The 21,156-nt window shown below is 33.7% G+C and overlaps 2 protein-coding genes and 1 long non-coding RNA gene across 3 annotated transcripts; 2 read left to right on the top strand and 1 right to left on the bottom strand.

Moving 5' to 3' along the window:
* The first annotated feature begins 4,208 nt into the window (after positions 1–4,208).
* LOC130990410 (uncharacterized) lies at positions 4,209–7,176 on the top strand. Its single transcript, XM_057914647.1, has 5 exons — positions 4,209–4,986; positions 5,660–5,812; positions 5,884–6,025; positions 6,400–6,641; positions 6,728–7,176. The coding sequence occupies exons 1-5, from the start codon at positions 4,552–4,554 to the stop codon at positions 6,932–6,934; spliced, it is 1,179 nt and encodes a 392-aa protein (XP_057770630.1). The 5' UTR covers positions 4,209–4,551; the 3' UTR covers positions 6,935–7,176.
* Positions 7,177–7,447: 271 nt separating this feature from the next.
* Positions 7,448–8,675, bottom strand: LOC130990414 (protein SENESCENCE-ASSOCIATED GENE 21, mitochondrial-like). The gene is made up of 2 exons (XM_057914652.1): positions 8,500–8,675; positions 7,448–7,768 (listed from the first exon to the last, which is right to left on the bottom strand). Exons 1-2 carry the CDS (start codon positions 8,532–8,534, stop codon positions 7,534–7,536), a joined length of 270 nt encoding a protein of 89 aa, XP_057770635.1. The 5' UTR covers positions 8,535–8,675; the 3' UTR covers positions 7,448–7,533.
* Positions 8,676–14,667: 5,992 nt separating this feature from the next.
* LOC130990430 (uncharacterized) lies at positions 14,668–15,642 on the top strand. Its single transcript, XR_009090959.1, has 2 exons — positions 14,668–14,971; positions 15,294–15,642. It is a non-coding gene; the product is annotated as an uncharacterized LOC130990430 (long non-coding RNA).
* Positions 15,643–21,156: the final 5,514 nt, after the last annotated feature.

The raw sequence follows: 21,156 nt of genomic DNA on the forward strand, positions 1-21,156 counted from the left end.
TACTTTAATGTTAAGTAATTGTCCATTTCCATTTCTTATTGTTCACCCCAAGTCATAACCCCGGTTAACCCGTCATTGGAATAGTGGGCTGTGACAACTAGTATATATTTAGATATACCCTATAATTTTTAAAAACCCATATCCCGATACTCGTATCGTCCCAGCACCTCCGTACCTATGCAAGATACCTGTAGCATGTCTCATTGAAAATAGATCATGGCAAGATTTAGCAACTTTGGATGCTAGATCGGCCTATATATGAGATTGATTGCCGTTGTTTTTTATATTGGCTAATTATTATAATAATGTTGAGGCAGTTTTTACTTACAGAATTTAACAAGTATATTTCATGCTTTAAATTGTCTAAGAAACAAACTGGGTTGATTTAATGAATTATCCACATCAACCTTAAAAGGCCAAGGACTGTAAAGTATACAAAAATCAATCCAACATTGTTTCAATAACATTTCCAACAGACTTATAAAATTACAAGATATTGTAAGCCAAATGCAAAACACACTATAACTTTACACATGCTTTGCAAAAAAAAAATCCTAGCAGTAGCTAATCTGCATCTCAATAACAATATTCAGCATAATTCATCCATTTAGAAACAAGATCAGACAAAAAACATGGGAAATTATTGTTGCTTAAACTGAAACTAGGAATATATAGAAACATTTCCACGAACATCAAAATCTCGAAAATTACAGTTCTTCTACATCAATTTTAGATGTATATATCATAATGGAAAAATATGTTTTCAACTTTTCATAATTTACCCTTTGAGAAAATAGGAGTTTGGCAATTGGTTGGTCCTGGAGAAATGAAAACAGTCAATAATTTTATCAAAAAATAACAAGCGAAGCTTCTGTTGGATACTGATGAACAAAGAACAAACTCGTTCACATTGTTATATCCATCAAGATGCAGACAACTATTGAACTCATGAGTTTTACAAAAAAGATCCGTTTGCAAAGTGAGAGTACATATTATGTAAATATAGTTTACCTTAAAAACAGAAAATATTGCAAAAATTTGATTCGATGCACTTTGCTCAATAAGATGTCCAATGATTCAACCAACAACTGGAATTAACAAAACAAACACTACTAAGATATAAATCTAATGAAGCATTCATCAGAAACTAGACAACTTATTATTGGAACACTAGCATTGAAAGGATACTCTTCTGGGATGAACAACAGTGTGGGGCGCCGAATCAAAAAATTGAAAGGATTTGAGTTTGATTTTCTTCCAATCGAAAAATTGAAAGGATACACTGTTGTAGGAGATTTTATTTTGATTGTGAAGTTGGAAGACGGAAGAGTGAAAAAAGAGAGAATAATTAATGAGAGGGAAATTGGCGGGTGCGATCGAAATTGGAAGAGAGAGAGATGGAGGAAGAGAGAGAGAGAGAGCTGAAATTTGAGTATGGCGCGAGTTTCTCCGCCAAAAGAGATTTTTATATATTTTCCGCTTAAGTTTTAACTTACACTTAAAATTTTCAATAAATATATATGTATTTTTATTTTCGTAAAATTTTAATATATGTAAATAAAAATATATAATGTTCGATATATTCGTTTCAAATCCGAATAATAATATCAGTTAATTATTAAAACATGTTTAAATTTGTATATATTGTTAAAATCAGTTACAGTTGCAACCAAGGAGGGCATAAGTGTTGTGATGATGTTGGCTGAGAGAGAAGAGGTCGTTGCAAAAGAGGTAGATTTGCGTAAGGGAGAAAAAAAAAATCATCGCGAAAGCGAAAGAGGTAGATTTGGGCGTTTGCGCAGGGGAGAAAAAAAAATCATCGCGAAAGAGGTAGATTTGGGCGTGGGAGAAGATTGTCGTCGAGAAAATGCCAACTCCATAGGATTATTCTGTGTCATTGCAAACCAACTTATTCGCCTGGGTGGCCCTGTGAGATGGTTTTTTGTTTTGTCAATTGAGCCATAAATACATGTAATTTTTTTTTAACACTAACTCATATAATTGAACAATTTTATCTTTATAATTTACACTCATGTATGATAATCAAATTAAGAATACCCTAATGTAGGATCATTTCTTTATTTTCAACACATTCAACAACTTTTTATTAAGGGGGGTGTATTAGTTCTGGAATTTGATGGATTTCTGTGGATTTTAAAAGTCTGGGGGTATTCGTTCAAGACTTTTAAAAGTCTGCAGAAATCTGGGTGTATTCGTTCAAGACTTTTAAAAGTCCATATAAATCTGGGTGTATTCGTTCAAGACTTTTTAAAATCCATACAAATCTAGGTGTATTCGTTATTCCATTGACTTCAAATCCGGAATGACTTTCATGGATTTCATCAAAAAAATACACACGACGAAATCCGGCCAAGAACCACGAGAATTGAAATCCATCAAATTTTAAGCGAGCGCTGAAACTCAGCGCCCGCGGCCAAGAAGCCAGCGAGCGCTGGAAGCCAGCACTCGTTGAGAGGGCCAGCGAGCGCTCGCTCTACAATGTTGATCAAATTAATTATTGAACGAAGCAAATTTGCATAAATCTGCATAAATATGCAAATTTACATGAATCTGCATAAGTTGAGCAGGTTATCAAATTGACCAGGTCACCATCCACCTAATTTGCATAAATCTGCAATTCATCATTCACCAAATTTGCATGAATAACATTCATAAATATTTTGAATAAACTTTTTTGTTAAATGAACAAAGAATAGAAAATCCTAATTATTATAACTCCTACTCCATCAACCAGAAATCAGCAGTTCTGCTCTCTTTCACAAAGGAATTCTTGGGTGCAGAAGAATTTTGGAAGAGAGCGAGAGATTTATTGGCTAGAGCACGACGGTGGCTCTGCCGCTTCTGTTCAGTCGAGGACAGAGGAGATCCAGGCGAAGGCGGTGTTGCGTCGGCAATGGCGGCATCGTTGCCTAGAATTAAAGGGGGTGGAGCCGATGAAAATTTTGGGAATTTAAGGTTTGAGACAGAGATGATGGAGGTGAGTTCGAGAGGGAGATGGCTGGGACGAAGGCAGTGGTCGTGGCTTCGCCTATGGCGGCAGAGAGAGGCGGCGGCGGCGGCCGAAGCGTGAAGGCGGTGGTCGTGCCTTCGTTGGGGTAGAAGGGGGCGGTGTGCGTGCGTGTGTGTATGTTACTGTGTGTGCTGGTGTGTGTAGGTTTCATGAGGAAGATGAATCATTAATATTCGAAAATCATGGAGGAATTTTGGGATACAATATTCCCGCGATCGCTGGATTTTGGGGTCGCTGGAAGATGAATTTTGGGGTCGCTGGATTTCCCGCGATCGCTGGAACCCAGCGGTCGCTGGGTTTCCAGCGGGGCTGGGACTCAGCGGGCGTTGGTTTCATGGAATTCAATTCCAAAATTATCCCGTAAAGTCTTCGAAAATCAGTGAAAATCGAGGTGAAATCCAACCACGAATTCTTTCAAAGTCGTCTGGAATCTATGTGAATTCCATGGAATTTGAATTCCATGGACTTTTTAAATTCTGTCGAAATCCACAACGAATACACCCCCCTAAAACTTGAGCCAAAATATTTCTATATAATTTTAGAATATGGAGATATCACGATACCATTCATTTATCATCTAAGATACTCTTTCCGTCCCTAAAACATCTTCCACTCTTTCTATTTTGGTCCGTTCCTAAAACATCTTCCTAACTTATTTTTTAAAATAATTTAATTAATTATTACTTTTACAATTTCACTTTTTGTGCGACCCATTCTCCACTTTCACAAACTATTACTTTTACAATTCCACTTTTTGTGGGACTCATTATACCGGAGAAGTCATTTTTGGAGGAGACGTGAGGGGGCAGGGATGGCTATATTTCTGGGAGCGAACTCCGGGCGAATATGAAGCCCATGACCCCCGAAGAGCGGGCGATTTCGTGACATTTCGAATCCATTTATCAAATATACAACTAATTTTATTAAAATTCGTGTCATCTTTTTTTAGGAATATGTTTCTTTTTTTTTTTGAGAAAATCTTAGGAATATGTTTGGGAACAGAGAGAGTACATATTTTAACTTAAATTATATTGACATACATACCAAATGGTCCATATTATTATTATTATAAATAAATAAATATAAAGATTAAAGACTATACGGTGACAAACTTTAATTAAAATATTAGATTTTGAACATTAACCACCTATTGTTAAACCAATCTACGTTCCATATTGTTGTGTATAACTACGAGGGCCTTAAATTTGTGGGATACTTGAGGCGGCCGGCTGGGGCCTCGGCTGCCTCACGGTCCAACCGGCTCTGGTTGATTCGTGCAATTTGAGGACGTGGCGATCATCCATAACTCCATCGTGGCTCTCTACTTGATTGGGTAACCGTAGAGAAGCTAGACCCATATCCGCCCAAACCTCTTTTGTCTCAACCTCGCCGGAATCTCTCCTAACCCCCACCGGCGACGTCGTTTTCACGGTAGAATCACACAAATTCCCGATTCCTAAATCCATTAGTTGCGAAACCGACCCCTAAAAAACGTATTAATTTCACGAAAAAACAGACGAATGTGGTATCGATCAGCTTCTTTCATCCTCGACAAACAGGAGCAGCAGCGCAACGCCGCCGCCGAGAGCCGCCCACTCTCCCCTGCTTCTACCGAGATGGCTGCGGCTGCGGAGAACCCTAGCTCTAACGTCTCAATGTATTACCAGACGCGCGCGGCTCATCACGGCGTCGTAACGAGCGATTGGCTGGCGCAGGCGCAGGCCGCCGTGGCCGGAAATTCCGACGACTGCGTTGCGGTGAACAATGCGTCCAGTGGAGAAGAGAGAGGTAAGAGGTTCTCGGTGGTGGATGAGTTTAACAATTGGCGGAAACAGCCGGAGTTGGCGGAGGCTGTTGCGGCGATTAGGGCTTTGGCGTCGGTCATTCGGTCGAGCCAAGCAAAGACGATGATGGAGCTTGAAATTGAGCTAAAAAAGGCGTCTGATTCTCTTAAAGTACGCAAATTATTTCGATTTGTTGACTATTGTTTTTAATCATAGTTATAATTTGTTGTATTATTGCAACTCAATTTGCATATCATTTATCTGATTGTTATTGCTAGTGTTAACTAGCAAACCCGTAATTTGAATCAATTAGATACATGATAGAACAATGAGATCAATCAACCTTTTGAGAGATTAATTTGAGCTCAGAAAAGCATCTGATTATCTGAAAGAGGGCAAATTATATCGATTTCGTTGAGCTGATTGTTTTCTGTTTATATTGTGTTTGTATTCTTGCAGCCGAGTCTGTTAACTGTACATCTTCGCCCGTTTATCTAATTGTTTGGATCGTGTGAAGTAGCAAATCACTAATTTGAATTGAGTAGATAGACGACAGAACAATGTGCTATCAATCAACCATTTGAGAGATGAATTTGAGCTCAAAAAAGCATCTATTTATCTGAAGTAGTGCAAATTATATTGTTCAGCTTATTGTTTTCTGTTTCTATTATGTTTGCATTCTTTCAGCCGAGTATGTAAACTTCACATCTTTGACCATTTATCTAGTTGTTTGGATCGTGTGAAGTAGCAAATCCCTATTTTGAATCAATTAGACTGATAGAACAATGAGGCATGAGATATCATTTTATAGATTATTTTATGGATTCTTGCAATTTTGATGCAGTCATGGGACACTACTTCAATATCCTTAACAGCTGGTTGTGACCTTTTCATGCGTTATGTGACTAGAACTTCAGCTTTAGATCGTGAAGACTTTGGTTCAGCCAAGTCCAGACTCCTTGAGCGTGCTGAGAAGTTTGGCGAGATATCATATAAGGTGTTCATTTGATAAGACAGTTTTTGGTTCTCAGCTTTGAATTTGTTTTAAACGAATCCTTCTCATGACAGGCTCGGAGAATAATAGCTATGCTGAGTCAAGATTTTATATTCGATGGCTGCACCATTCTGGTGCATGGCTTCTCCAGGGTCGTGCTAGAAGCTTTGAGAACAGCAGCAGAGAATAAAAAACTGTTTCGAGTTCTCTGCACAGGTGTGTGTATTCCTGGCATCAACTCTATATGATCTTGATTTTTGGTTCAAGTGCTTAGCACTTCAAAAAAGTCATGTATTTCTTTCATCTGAGGTGAATATGAGAAAATATAGATAAATTTAGCAGAGTTCTTGAAAAAAATAATCCCAGATTCCCACAATGTCGTATCAATTTTCCTCAAAATGAAATTTGACTGTTTGTTGAATTGGTTTCTGAAGCCATCCATAAATTAAGCATTGACTAAAATGTTTATAGTGGACGTATTTTTGCAAGTAGTAACTGGCTTGCATATTTCTTTGGTAAGGATAGATTTTCTGTTTTCATTTCAAAATAGAAGCAAGGTATTTAGCATATGACATGACTTCGGTGTGCAGAGGGAAGGCCCGACAGGTCAGGGTTACGCGTATCCAACGAGCTCGCCAAGCTGGATATCCCCGTTAAGCTCTTAATCGACTCTGCTGTGGCGTATAGCATGGACGAAGTTGACATGGTGTTTGTTGGAGCAGATGGTGTGGTTGAAAGTGGAGGCATTATAAACATGATGGGAACCTACCAAATTGCATTGGTTGCTAAAGCCATGAACAAGCCAATGTATGTTGCTGCTGAAAGTTACAAGGTAACTATTCCATCTCCCACTAGTTCCTCACTATATTTCATTAAGACGCAAGTAGCCTCACCCGGGTGCATGCCTCATTCTTGCAGTTTGCGCGCCTCTACCCGTTGGATCAGAAAGACATGGTGCCAGCCCTGCGCCCCATTGATTTTGGGGTGCCAATTCCATCAAAGGTGGAGGTTGAAACCTCTGCTCGCGACTACACGCCCCCACAGTATCTCACCCTTCTCTTCACTGATCTTGGCGTTCTAACACCGTCTGTGGTCAGCGACGAGCTCATCCAGCTCTACCTATAGACAAAGCTCTGCAGCCCGTTAACGCACAATTTGTTCCGGTACTAGTACTGCAGCATTTTACTGTTACTTTCTTCAGTGTTATGGAATTAGCATGTTGGTGCACATGCTGAAATTTTGTTTCAAAATTAGTCATTTGTGGACGACAACACGACTCTGTTGGAATCTTTTTGGTTTGTCTGATTGTAGTTGCATAGAAATTGATCTTCGCCGAATAAATAGTGAGTGAATCCCTTTTTTTGACATATGGAAAAGTCTGTGTACAGAACTTAGATTACCAAAACTCAGTGGGATGATGTGAATTCATACGACCAAATGTCTAGATGTATAGATATCAATAGGATGATTTGAATTCATATGACCACATTTATAGATATCAATAGGATGATTAGTCTCAGTTAGTCGGAAATTTTGATTCGAATAATTATAAATTCAGCTAAAACAATAAAATGAGGTCGAAATATTTTTTAGTTCTAACTATTTTTTTAAGAATAATTCAAAATAAAAATACTCAGAAATAGTAAGTGCATCTTTTATGATAGTGATGATTGGAGACAGAAAATGATAATTCATCCATATAAGTATTATATATCGACAATTATTCAGTTAGAGGGTGATGAGGAAGTGGTCTTCTTGGAGAGGAGCTTGGATCTGAGTTCTGCAACATCAACTTCTCCGAAGTGATTCTCAGGTATCCAGTTTCCTGTGTTGGGATCTCTCATCCAAAATGCTTCTTTAGCCACCGTGTTGCCCTCGGCCTCTACCGTCGCCGCCTTTCTAATGGCCGGTGCCATCAGCCCGACTCTTACATTCTCCGCTGTGACGGAGTATGCTCTCCTGCAGCATTTTGAAATTTGACTTTCAGTAATATGATAGCAGCCGAGGGCGAAGCTAGGATTTTATAAATGAACGAGCAAAATTATATTTTTGTATTTAAAATAAGTTTGAATGGGTGAAATTATATCTTTAATTCTATAAAATGAGAAAAAGTAAAAAATACAACTCAAATATATAATAACAACAACAACAAAAAAAAAAATGGCGCCCACTGATAGCAACTGCAGACTCTTAGAAAAGGGAGACAGATATATCTGCAGACTCTTAGAAAAGGGAGACAGATATATCATTGGACGCTTGTGGTCGACATGAATTATAACTTGTATATGTATTGCGAATTTAATTATGAATGTCTTCTTTTTTTCTCTCTCTCTCTCAAGACAAACTAAGCAATGCTAAACATTGGAAATATATATGAACTTGTAATGATCTTATGGATTTATGCTTATGGATATCTCTCTCCCATAAACAAGAGGAAGTACATCAGATAAAGAAGGAGAAATCTATGTGCATATCCATCACAAACAGATTGTATATACATTAAACGAAATATATAACATGCATTATACCGTTTCAACTTGAATATTACTCCAGTATTTGTCTTCTTCTCAGTTTTACAGTCTACTTAAGAATCTCTCTCTCACACACACACACAACGCAAAAGGACAAAAAGGGATTGCAATTGCAATGCATGAGAAATTAAAGTAGTACTCCACTAATTGGTTACTAACCTCGTCAAGAAAAGGCTGCTCAAAATCTTCACCATAGTTGCAGACCAAAAAAATGTAGATGGTGGCTGATGATATATATTATAATAAGTATATGTTTGTATAGAGTTTCTAGGGTTTAAAAGGGAAATGGTTTATTTATACATAGATAATGAGATAGAGGGGAATTTTGAGTTGTATATTTAATGCAAAAAAATCTTATATATTATTCCATCAATTTAGATATGTCTTGTATTTGAAGGTGTTTTGTATCGAAACTTATTCCCCAGCTGAATCCGTTTCCAAAATTTGAAATTTATTAGTAATTTTTTACTTAAATCACGTGCCAACACTCGTGTATATTTTTTGTTACTTGGCATAAGCATCTTATTTATTTTATTATATTTAATTTAATGCGATATATGGCCATTAGGACTTTTATGGTAATGGGACGTGATGGAATCATGGAGGAAGAACAAATGAATTATTCTGATTTCTTGAAATGAAAGAATAAAAAATTTAAATGTTTTTGTGAGGTTCGAGTTGTCTAGAGAATTAGCGCGTGAGTGTGTTTTTATTTATTTGATATTAACAATTCAAAATAAATGCATATATATCCCCCTAAAAGAATTAAGATATGATTTAGTATTAATATAGATTCATCTCAACTAATTCGACGCCTTCATGAATTTATCATTAGGAAAAACATTGAATTCGTTATTTATTATACTCATGAATTTGTCATGATTAAAAAATTAATTGAAACAACAAAAAGTTTCAAAAAAGGAAAAGCTTTATTCAAAACTTTCCACGATTACATTTAATCTACGAAAAGCTCTTTTTAACTTATAGATTCAAACTTAAGTTACAATTCTTATCTGGGAAAAGGTGCAAATTGGCCCCGAAGTAGTAGCCCCTATAGCATATAACCCCTCTTACTTACTGTGTGTGCAACTAAACCCCTAAACTCCGATAAAAGGGTGCAAATTCCTCCCTCTGACTAACGGCTGTTAACGACGTTAGGTCAGAGGGGGGAATTTGCACCATTTTCTCGGAGTTCAAGGGTTTAGTTGCACACACAGTGGCTAAAGGGGGTTTTACGCTATAGGGGCTATTACTTCAGGGGCTAATCTGCACCTTTTCCCTTTTTAATTAACTCTCATCTCTCTCACTTAGCCCTCTTTCTCTCTCGGCCACTGCACCGCCGCTAACGGTGGTTGAATCAACAAGTTGTAGGATCATCTTTTATCAGCAACACAAACGATTAATCCATCAAATCGACATTATATAGAAATAGCAAAAATAAGTAGGTTATGATCGTTACATTGTGAGAGGCGTCAAATTTGGCGATGGCGCCGACGCCTTGCCAAACATCACAAACTCGCGAAGCTTCGAGGCGGCAAGCTTGCTTCTGCGGCGTGATTTGGGGGCGACCTTCGCACTGTCTTTTGTTGAAGCAAAGCACAGAGGATGACCGCAAGTTTGAGAAAGAGCAGCCAGTGGTGATGGAGAGCGTGCGCGGCGCTCTTCGTTCGAGATTCGAGCGGTGGAGGCACGCCGGTGCTAAGGTTCAATCCTTCGTCCTCTTTAAAGGAGAATCGAGCAGGAGACGGCTCTCCGGCCGGGTGCGGCTGCACTGGAGCCATGGATTGGCTGCTTGCCGGCCTTTTTGCAGCGGTGGCGGCGATTTCGCCGTATTTGAGAGAAAGAAGCGACTCCTCATCGAGAAAAGCTAGGGCTCGCGATCTATCACAGATTGAGATAGAGAGCATGTGGTGGGTGTCATTGGCGGTAGGCGGCCGGTTTGCCGGATATCGCGGCGGCGATTTCAGACCGAAGGGGGGAATTAGGGCTCGCCCTTGACGTTGAGCGTGTGCAGCCGAGAAAGCTCCGGGGTTTAGGGCCCAGGAGAGAGGGAAATGGGTGGCGCCCTCGGCCAGCCTCGCCGGAGCTTAAATCAACGGCGGCGGCGATCAGATTTTGGAGGAGGAGGGCTTCCTGTTTTTTTGTGCGTGACTTTTTGAGAGAAAAGAGAGATGAGAGATAATTTAAAAAAAAAAAAAGAAGGAAAATGTGCAGATTAGCCCTTGAAGTAGTAGCCCCTGTAGCGTAAAACTCCCCTTAGTCACTGTGTGTGCAACTAAACCCCCGAACTCCGAGAAAATGGTGCAAATTCCCCCCTCTGACCTAACGTCGTTAACAGCCGTTAGTCAGAGGGGGGAATTTGCACCATTTTCTTGGAGTTCAGGGGTTTAATTGCACACACAGTGAGTAAGAGGGGTTATACGCTATAGGGGCTACTACTTCGGGGGTCAATCTGCACATTTTCCCTTCTTATAAAGTTGGATTGATTCACAAACTTAATAGCTTAATTTGCAATATGTGTGGTCCACGAGGGGACACCAAACGGTGTGATCTCCTGTCTACGAACAGTGAGGTCTAGGGATCAAACCCCACCGCTCCCCCTCCCTAAATGTCAAAAAAAAAATTGCAATATGTGTGAATTTACAACCTCAAATATTAATAGTAATAATAGATGGTCTTGGGCACAATGTGTACCGTACAACCGAATTGATTGCACCATCACTTAGACCATGACTTGCACCCTGATCCGAACCTTATAAATAATACTCCTATTTTAGGTGCGAATCAACCCGATTGTACGGTACACCCAATTGTACCCAAGCACCCTGATCCGAACCTTATAAATAATAATCCTATTTTAGGTGCGAATCAACCCGATTGTACGGTACACCCAATTGTACCCAAGTATTTTTTGTATAGTAATAATAATAGAACTTTTTTTTTTCTTTTTTTGGCTTGAACTTGATTTTTCATAGAGTATCAATTAATATAGTAATATATTTAAAGACGTAGTTACAATTACAAATGTATTGTATATATATGAATTTAAATTTGAATATTAATTTGTTTAATTCATTTTTATAAATTATTTATTATTTCCCTAAAAAAAATTATTTATTATTAATATGATATTGCGTCTTCCACATATTCCCAAGGGAAACGGGAATAAGGTTCTGGCGATATATATTCTTGACAACCAATTTACAAATATTGATACTTCTTTATTCCAACCACTAGCATTTGCACCCCGTGCGATGCACGGAAAACGTTTTTATATTTTTATATATATAAATTGATACCAACTCAATTATCATATTTATAAATATAAGGAAAAAAATAATTTTCACTTAATATATTTGAGTTGAATATTAAAAAAATAAAAAAAATAAAGAAAACTTCACAATAATAAAAATTGATATTGTGAAAAGGCATAAATAATAAGTAAAAAGAATAAAATAGAAAAAATTGATTTATTCAAAAAAAAAAGAGGAGAGATGAGAGAGAATTTTAAAAACCATTAATCTTTAAATAAATATAACTTTCCATTTTAAATCAAATATTTACATAAAATATATCAAATTAATGCTCTTATCATGATATTTAATTTGATATATTTTATAAATAATTTTAATTTCACAATTTTAGAAAGAAATAATATTAAAAAATAAGAACACAAAGAAAAAATTATATTGTACAAATAAAACTTCAATTTTTTATAACTACAAAATTGTCACTTATTAATTTTGAAATCAATTTGAAATTGAAAATTATCTTCTTAATATATTATAAATTATTATATAAATATAAATTTATAAATTATTTATAACCAATGCCTTATAAATTGTGTATATATACACATATAAACATATCATTCATTATGGAATTATAAACGTGGGTTATGCAATTTTTCTTTTTAAACGTGGGGTGTGCATTTCTAAAAAAATTATGGGTTATACAATTTTAATTGAGTTAGTTACTTAATTTTTGAATATGTACAATGAGTCATTATTTTTGTAAGAAATCACAAAATTGCCATTGAAATCAATTTCTAATTGAAAACTGTTGTTTTAATATAGTATAGATTCCAAGAAAAATATTATACCTTAATCTGAGTGTGCGTGATTGTTACGTGACAAGTATAAGTAAATAAATAATCGTCGATATAGTGGATTGTTTTTTTTTTTACAGGAAACGATTATATTTTTTAGTAGTTAAATAATTTTAAAACGAATAATATGATCTACTTGCAAACTTGATTCATTTCAACTAATCTGTCCACCACTTAAGTGACTTTATATGCGGATAATGTCCTTTTATTTTTAATTCTTGGAATATTATTAGAAGAAATAATTTAAATCATTAAATTTTTGTTGACCAAAAAATTATTATCTTATTAGACGGGAACTCCAAATAAAATATGAAAAGAAGAGCACATAATATAGTGTTAATTGGCCAAACAGGCCTTGTTTTATTAAGTGTACTGTGTATACGAAGACGAGCATCGTCTAATAAGTAACTAAGTATTATATTTGTAAGATAATATTTCATATATTCTGAAAAAATTAACGATTTGATAGTAATCAGACTATATTTATCAATAATCTTTATCAACTTAATTTTTTAATAAAAAAATAATTTCTTTATCTAATATTGTAAATTTATCAAAACAAAAAATCCATTTCTTCCACATATACAACCTATAATTTAATTCAACTTTTTATTTTTTTACTTTATCAATAACCCACACCAACCAAAATATATTTTATTCTTTTATTATTGTTTATTGTATTTTTTTCAATAATAAAATGCCAAATGGCATAACTCCATTTGACAAATTAGGTTGTGGTACAAGTCGTTTATAACATGTTTTTTACAATCGACTGTGATGTTAAAAATATTTGATCATTTTATTTTCAATCAAACATTTTGTCTTATCTGTTGACCGGTCGGTGGAGTCGTGAATAAAGATGGTCTCAGTGATCCGATCGACTGACCGGAGATCTAGCCATTGTCAGGCGATTTTTAATTAATTATTGTTAAATTGATCACTTGTACAATTTTTTTCATGCACATCTGTTATACAATTGTATTTGGATAAAAAATGTATAAAACTTTTTCACAAAAATCAAACAAAGCTATCTATCAACATCTTTGGGTATTTAAGATTGTTTACTTTAATGTGGACATAAGATGCTTGTGTTTATAAAAATGAGCATTTTTTTATTTAGATTCAATAGATGTATATTTTCAATTTTCACTATATATGTATATATATGTATATAACTGATACTATTTATTTAGAGGGGGGGAAATTTTACATGTATACTGTCTTATTCATTATACTCATGGTATCACAAAAAATAGCAATGGCGCTAGAACATATCATTATATTATTTATATATATATATATATATATATGTGTGTGTGTGTGTGTGTGTTAATTTTTTTTTCTGTATAAAGTATTGTTTAAAATATATATATATATATATATATATATATATATATAGGGTGCGGTTATAGTGAGAACCACAATTATCGTGAGAACATAAGAACCAATAAAATTACTACATCTGCTATACAAATTAGTGCATCCGCTATTAAATTTAATGCATCCGAAAAAAATAATTTTTTTGCTCCCTTCAGGATTCGAACCCAGCACCTGCATCCATCCACCAAGATGATGCATCCACCGTAGATCTTGATGATCGAATGAGTTAAAATGGTTCTCTGTTCTTATTTTATTAGTGGTTCTTATTTGAACCTCTCCCTATATATATATATATATATATATAAGGGTGCGGTTATAGTGAGAACCACACTTATCGTGAGAACATAAGAACCATTAAAATCAATGCATCTACTATATAAATTAATACATTCGCTATTAAATTTAATGCATCCAAAAATAATAAATTTTTTGCTCCCTTCAGGATTCGAACCCAGGATCTGCATTCATCCACCAAGATGATGCATCCACCGTAAATCTTGATGATCGAATGGTTTAAAATAGTTCTCTGTTCTAATTTTATTTAGTGAACTTCTATATATATATATATAAAGAAATCCGTACTAGACCGAGCACGACACGTAAACAAATGAAAACGCCACGTTTTTAGTTTGTGAAAAATTGTGACACCATATATAAAATATCATATAAAAAAGACAAAAACAATATTTTTCCATAATAACGACAATCAATCAATTATGTCCAGCTCAAAGTTTCCCCACTGCCACAGAAATATTAGCTCACGTTTAATGTATCGCATAGTACACACAGTGCCTCCTCGTATAATATAAATTCAACTCATCATGCCTTTTGTTGAGGCACGATATACATTCAAAAATTATTTAAAATCACAGAATTTTCCCCAAATTACACATTGTGTCTCATATTTTGGCAGAAAACCAGCATGCTATCACTAATGTGGAGGACCAAGACACGAGAGTCTTCTTCTCAAAAATCAACCGTTTTTGAAAATTTTCCCAATAACAGAAATTATTTGAGTGAAAATAATTTCAAATCCGAAGAAGATGGATTATCTTGCAACCATTATCAATATTCTTACAATTTTCTCAACTCTTGCCACCTTTGCCACAAGCCCTTGAGTGGTAAAAATATTTACATGTGCAGGTAATTATTATTGAAATATTCATTACATATATATATATATATATATATTTTAGTAAACTTAAACATTTTTGTTGTTATTTTAGCTCCTCCCATGGTGGGAAAAATTCGATTTTAACTTTTCCAAATTAATTAATTTTGTGTGTCCACCCCCTGCACCTGTGATTATTTAAAATCTCTGAAACGAATGTCATTTTGGAATAGAGGATCTCGTCTATCCGTCTGCCTGTTGTATATGTTTGGTTCGAAATATTTTAAATATTAAGGTGTAATATTATTTTTTTAATGTGGAATTTAATTAATACATATGTATGTTTAATTGCAGGGGTGAAGTGGGATTTTGCAGTGAGGAGTGCAGAAGCAGGCAAATGTATTTGGATGATATGAAGAAAATCGAGGTCTCTACTAGAAGAATCTTGGCATCTTTTCATGAGCGCCGCCGCCACGGTGGCGGCTGGTGCGAGACTAGAGCAGTCCCTGGCGGCACCGCCCATTTCATATCGAGGTTTTGAGTTTGTTGTAGACAGTTAGAAAGGTGGTTGGAAGTTGGGTTATACAGTTTTCAACATATATAGCTATAGTTTGAAACGTGAGGTTTATAATAAATAGTCACAAAATTTTGTAGGAACTCTCTCTCACTATACATATATAAAAGTGATACTAGTATTTGTGTGCATGGGCGTTGACTTAGTTGGACGTCACTAGCTATTGTATGAGATCAAGGATTTTAGATTAAAATTAGTCGTCATATATGTTTCTAAAATATTTGTTTATCCTAAAACAAAAAAGGTTTATTTTGTTTTAAATAGTGTCGGTTGTTGTGAATTAAAGTGACGAGTTTTATGAGTCATGATATGCACATGGCGAAGGAGAGTGTTCTCATAAATAATTACTGCTTAATCTTATTTTGTGTATACGATGACGAATGTGATCCTCTAATTCACAATTTCACTATGTCTCATTGTTAGATTGACTATTTATTACTCTATCCGTCCACCAATTAAAGGCCTATATGAAAAAACACGGGTTTTAAGTAAATGGTCCCACTTTTTAAGAAAAAATGTATTTTTATTAGTTGAATGGAGAAAGGATCCCATTTTTTTGTAAAAAATCTTTGACTTTTTTGATTAAATAATGAATAAAAACTTACCAAAAATAGGTAGGCCTTGTTTTTGTGGACGGACCAAAAAGGCAAGTAGGCCTTGAATTGGTGGACGGAGGGAGTATATAATTAATATACTTCCTCCCTCTAATTCACAATTTCACTATGTCTCATTGTTAGATTGACTATTTATTATATAAATATACTTCCTCCGTCCACCAATTTATGTCCTACTTTTCTTCGTCCATCAATTCATGTCCTACTCATTTTTAGTAACTATTTATACATTTTTTAATTGATGGGACCCAATAAACAATATATTTTTTCTCCACTCAACTAATTAATAATATACTTAGTGAGTCCTTTTCTCCACTCAATTAATAAACAATACACTTTTTTCTTAAAATTCGTGTTTTCTCCCGTTGGCCAATGAATTAGTGGACATTGGGAGTATATTATTATATAATTAACTTTAATTAATATTGATCACTAAAATTTGAAACTTGGGATATGATATTCACCGTTACTCCAAAATAAGTATTGTCCTCTGTTGTCAAAAAACGTATATTAAGCATGAAAAAAAAAATACATGTTTTATTCCTTTTCAGGGTGCTTTTTCTTTAATTGTAAATTTATCATTGAAAAAAAAGAGATAAGAAAATATCGATTTCTTTTATCACACCACTTCTTTTAACTCATGTTCTCTAGCAAGGAAAAAAATATTATCATGAATTATAATAGAAAAATAAGGCATGAAAATTACTCATACAAATGAGAAAAAAAAAGTTAAAAAAATTGTGAAAATATATATTATAACTAAAATTCTTTTAGTAAAATGCTCAGCTAATTCTTTTGCAAAACAACACAAATAAAACAATCATCTTGGATAATGCATTATCAAATCTAAGCTCAACTGTTGAAATATGTGATTGAAGTAAAACTAGTTTTAAAGCCCACGAATTAAGCTGGCCTAATATCACAACAAAATTGTCCAATTTATAGTTAATGCTATTATTGTTCAATTAGTGTGATATCATCATCAAAATTGTCCAATTTATAGTTAACTAGTGTGTAACCCGTCGAAATTCGACGGGAAATTTTGTACATTATTTTTTATTATAGTGTATGAAATGGTATTTATATAAATTATTTTTAAATTTTAATTTTATTTGACTAAGATAAACTGTTGGTACAGTTCAAGCTATAATAATCTCAACAATTTTGATCAGTAATATTTTGTTGAGAGTTAAAATAGATTGTCTTTTTATATAAATTTTTATTTAATAAAATTTCACCAAAAATTAATGTGAGGTTGGAGATTTTAGAAAAACAAAAAGAAAATATTTAAGTATTTTTAACATAGGATATGATGAAGGATTGACACATCGTATTTTTTGTTAATCGTATATAGGAAATCTATCTTATACATGAACATTGTCTCATTCGAACCTTACAAGATTTTGAGATCATCTTGTTTGTAACTTTAAATATCATTATCTCATCTGAAGCTTGTTATATGAGATTTGGCTTACGAGTATCATCTCATCTTCAACTTGAAAAATAAAACATGACTTATGAGCAGACTATAACCGACTTGTGAGCATCATCCCGTCTATAATTCGATAGACCGGAGCTGAGTTCTAAGCATCGCTCATTTGGAGCTTGTATGACCGGAGCTGAGTGTAAGCATTATCTCATTTGAAGCTTCAAAGGTCGGAATTAGGTTATGAGCATCATTTCGTTTGGAGCTTGACAAACCACTTCTAATTTGTGAGCATTATATTGTTTAGAGCCAAAATACTCGTAAGACTATAACTGACTTGCGAGCATCATCTCGTGTGGAACTTGAAAGACTATAATTGACTTGTAAACATCACCTCATCCATAGTTTGATAGATCGGAGCTGAGTTCTAAGTATCACTCATTTGGAGTTTGAAGACCGCAACTGAGTATTTGATTTGAAGCTTAAAGGATCGGAATTTAGTTATAAGCATCATCTCGTTTGGAGTTTCCCGAACCACTTCTAACTTATGAGCATCATATTATTTGGAGCAAAATCAACTTTTAAGTACATCTTGTATGAAGCTTGATAAACCACCTTTGACTTTTTAACATTATCTCATCTGGAGTGATGATTCTCAAAGTTAATTTTGAGAATCATCTTGTCTACAACTATTAAAAAAAAAACATATACCCAGTGGAAATGATTACAAATCAATTGGTCAATTTGATTGTCATTAATTTAATATAAAATATAATTTTGCAACGTTGAATTAATAAAAAAATTATGCAGGCATATCAAGATGAATTAGTTTTAAATATATTAAGCCAAGTTTTACTATATTTTAATTTATTTTATATACAAATATTAGTATTTATAAAATCACCTTATGTTTAACAGGCAATTGGAATTTTTAAGTTTCTCAATGTTAGTATTGTGGTAAACTCGTCATTTTTTTAAAATTGAGTTGGATAACTAACAATTAGACTTTCCACATTTACGCCAAATTGAATTTCCTTCAAACCTACATCAAATAATTTAAATTTTCAATCTGATTATTGATTAATCCAGTTAAACAAAGTAACATATTTAGTTCTAAAAAAATCAATAATAATTAATTCGTATTGTAGTTGGTTGATTTGATTGTATAATAAATAACAACGCTCATTTATTTGATCTATTTTAAATATAATTATTTACTGGCCAACTAAACATCTTCTTTACAATAAGATAACTTGACTAATTAATTAATTAGTTAGCCAAATATATAATTATAATTTTTTTTATCAAAATTTTAATTTAGTTTGATTAATAGTAATTCAGCCAATAACTAAGTTTGTCAAACAATAGAAGTCCATTTATTAACAATGAACTTTTTTTTTTTTGATCGGGCAAAGTCATGTTTCTTATATATAAATTTCAATACAACACAAATTCGACGGGTAATCACTTTAATTGTGTTTATAGTTATTGTAAATGAAGTCATATCATATCGGAGTCACATATTTAAATTTGATATATAAAAAAATAATTTGCTCCAATTTCTTTAAACTAGTGTGTAACCCGTCGAAATTCGACGGGTAATCACTTTAATTGTGTTTATAGTTATTGTAAATGAAGTCATATCATATCGGAGTCACATATTTAAATTTGATATATAAAAAAATAATTTTACTATTTGTTTTTTTCATAAAAATGTATAGTGATACGTGTTCACTATCCACACATAATTTACCTGTTTTAATAGAAACTCGAACAATTACATAATAAATATTAATATACAAAAATAAAAGATTAAAAAATAAAAACAATTATTTAGACATGTTGATAAATGTCTATGCCCGTCAAGAATGTATACAACTCATATCCAAATACTCCCCCCGTCCCACCTATCTTGAGACACTTTCTTTTTTTGGACGTCACACCTATCTTGAGACATTTCTTTATTTGGCAAAAAATTTATCATTTATTCACATTTTCACTTACACACAAAACACTATTTTCTTAATTCTCGTGCCCAAAAAAAAAGGTCTCGACATAGTCGGGATTGAGGGAGTAGTTTAAATAACAAAACACTTAAAATTGAAGAAAGTTCCATGTAGACATGTCGATAATTAAATGTTTGTACCTGTCTAAAATGTATATACTCGTATCCGTCTCAAATTTAAATAATTACTCGAACCCGTATGTAACACGTGACAACTACAGACAAATTATAACACATTTATCAATTTCAAGAAGACTTATTAGATAAAAAGCTTACAATTGCTGAAAATGAAGTTGTCCATTTATCATTATCACAAATATATATACTCCACAAAATACTTTTCAAGTAACTTGCTGCACCTAGAAATATTTTTAAAAGTTACAAATCCATCGATAAAGAGTGCATGAGTTACTTGTGTTGATATGCTGATAAATTTATCCAATATGATTAACTGTTGATATGCGGAATCTAATATTTACATTCGATAGAATTTTATCCATGAGAAACATTATGTCATTTACTCATTTTTTTTTTAGGTAAAAGGTTATGTTCTAATATAAGAAAAACAATGACAAAAAAAACTTCCATATTACATAGTATAATACAAATTGTAAGGAACTTTTTTATATATGATCGAATAAGGATGAACTTCGTGAGCCTCCATATCACCAAAGAGCTTCCAACGCTCTTGCAAATCTACCCACACACAACCACTCTTTTATCATGGCGTCATAGCTACACATCGTGTCCAGCAGATCTTTACCAGGAATTGCATTGTCTGCAACTTGGTCTTTAGCTGTTTGCTCTAGTTCAACAAACTTTTGCAGCAATGTTTCCATAACCTGCATATAATCAAAATAGATCTCATGTCATCTAATTCGTGCTGCAGATAAAAAAATCAACTATGATTCATGTAAAAGTTTGTTTAACAACTTGCCTCATCAATGGTGGAGCAATCTGCCAGAATTTTTTTAGCGGTCAAATCATTCAATTTGTATTTAAATATGACTTTAATAAAGTCTAAAAATAAAAATAATAAAAGTATATTTGTATTTACCTCGCCCATTGCATTTTTCTCGGTGGAATTAGTAGAACTCTTATATTTGTGGATGCATTTAAAACTATTTGCTCCAATTTCTTTAAACTAGTGTGTAACCCGTCGAAATTCGACGGGTAATCACTTTAATTGTGTTTATAGTTATTGTAAATGAAGTCATATCATATCGGAGTCACATATTTAAATTTGATATATAAAAAAATAATCAGCTAATTCTTTTGCAAAACAACACAAATAAAACAATCATCTTGGATAATGCATTATCAAATCTAAGCTCAACTGTTGAAATATGTGATTGAAGTAAAACTAGTTTTAAAGCCCACGAATTAAGCTGGCCTAATATCACAACAAAATTGTCCAATTTATAGTTAATGCTATTATTGTTCAATTAGTGTGATATCATCATCAAAATTGTCCAATTTATAGTTAATGCTATAATTGTTCATCACAGTACAATACACACACATAAGTCATCGTGTGCATGTATTGATTTAACGATAGGAACTAATGCATAAGATTTAATGTCCCGGATTTGAGTCAT

The sequence above is a fragment of the Salvia miltiorrhiza genome, chromosome 1, assembly GCF_028751815.1.
Source record: "Salvia miltiorrhiza cultivar Shanhuang (shh) chromosome 1, IMPLAD_Smil_shh, whole genome shotgun sequence".
NCBI classification, from domain to species: domain Eukaryota; kingdom Viridiplantae; phylum Streptophyta; class Magnoliopsida; order Lamiales; family Lamiaceae; genus Salvia; species Salvia miltiorrhiza.

What these genes read in the sequence shown, in the direction of transcription:
- LOC130990414 (XM_057914652.1), bottom strand. Translation starts at nt 8,534, where the DNA reads ATGGTGAAGATTTTGAGCAGCCTTTTCTTGACGAG. An exon ending in AGCAGCCTTTTCTTGACGAG is followed by an intron (nt 7,769 to 8,499) that starts GTTAGTAACCAA and finishes AAAATGCTGCAG; the next exon opens with GAGAGCATACTCCGTCACAG.
- LOC130990410 (XM_057914647.1), top strand. Translation starts at nt 4,552, where the DNA reads ATGTGGTATCGATCAGCTTCTTTCATCCTCGACAAACAGGAGCAGCAG. An exon ending in TTGGCGAGATATCATATAAG is followed by an intron (nt 5,813 to 5,883) that starts GTGTTCATTTGA and finishes TTCTCATGACAG; the next exon opens with GCTCGGAGAATAATAGCTAT. An exon ending in TTGCTGCTGAAAGTTACAAG is followed by an intron (nt 6,642 to 6,727) that starts GTAACTATTCCA and finishes TCATTCTTGCAG; the next exon opens with TTTGCGCGCCTCTACCCGTT.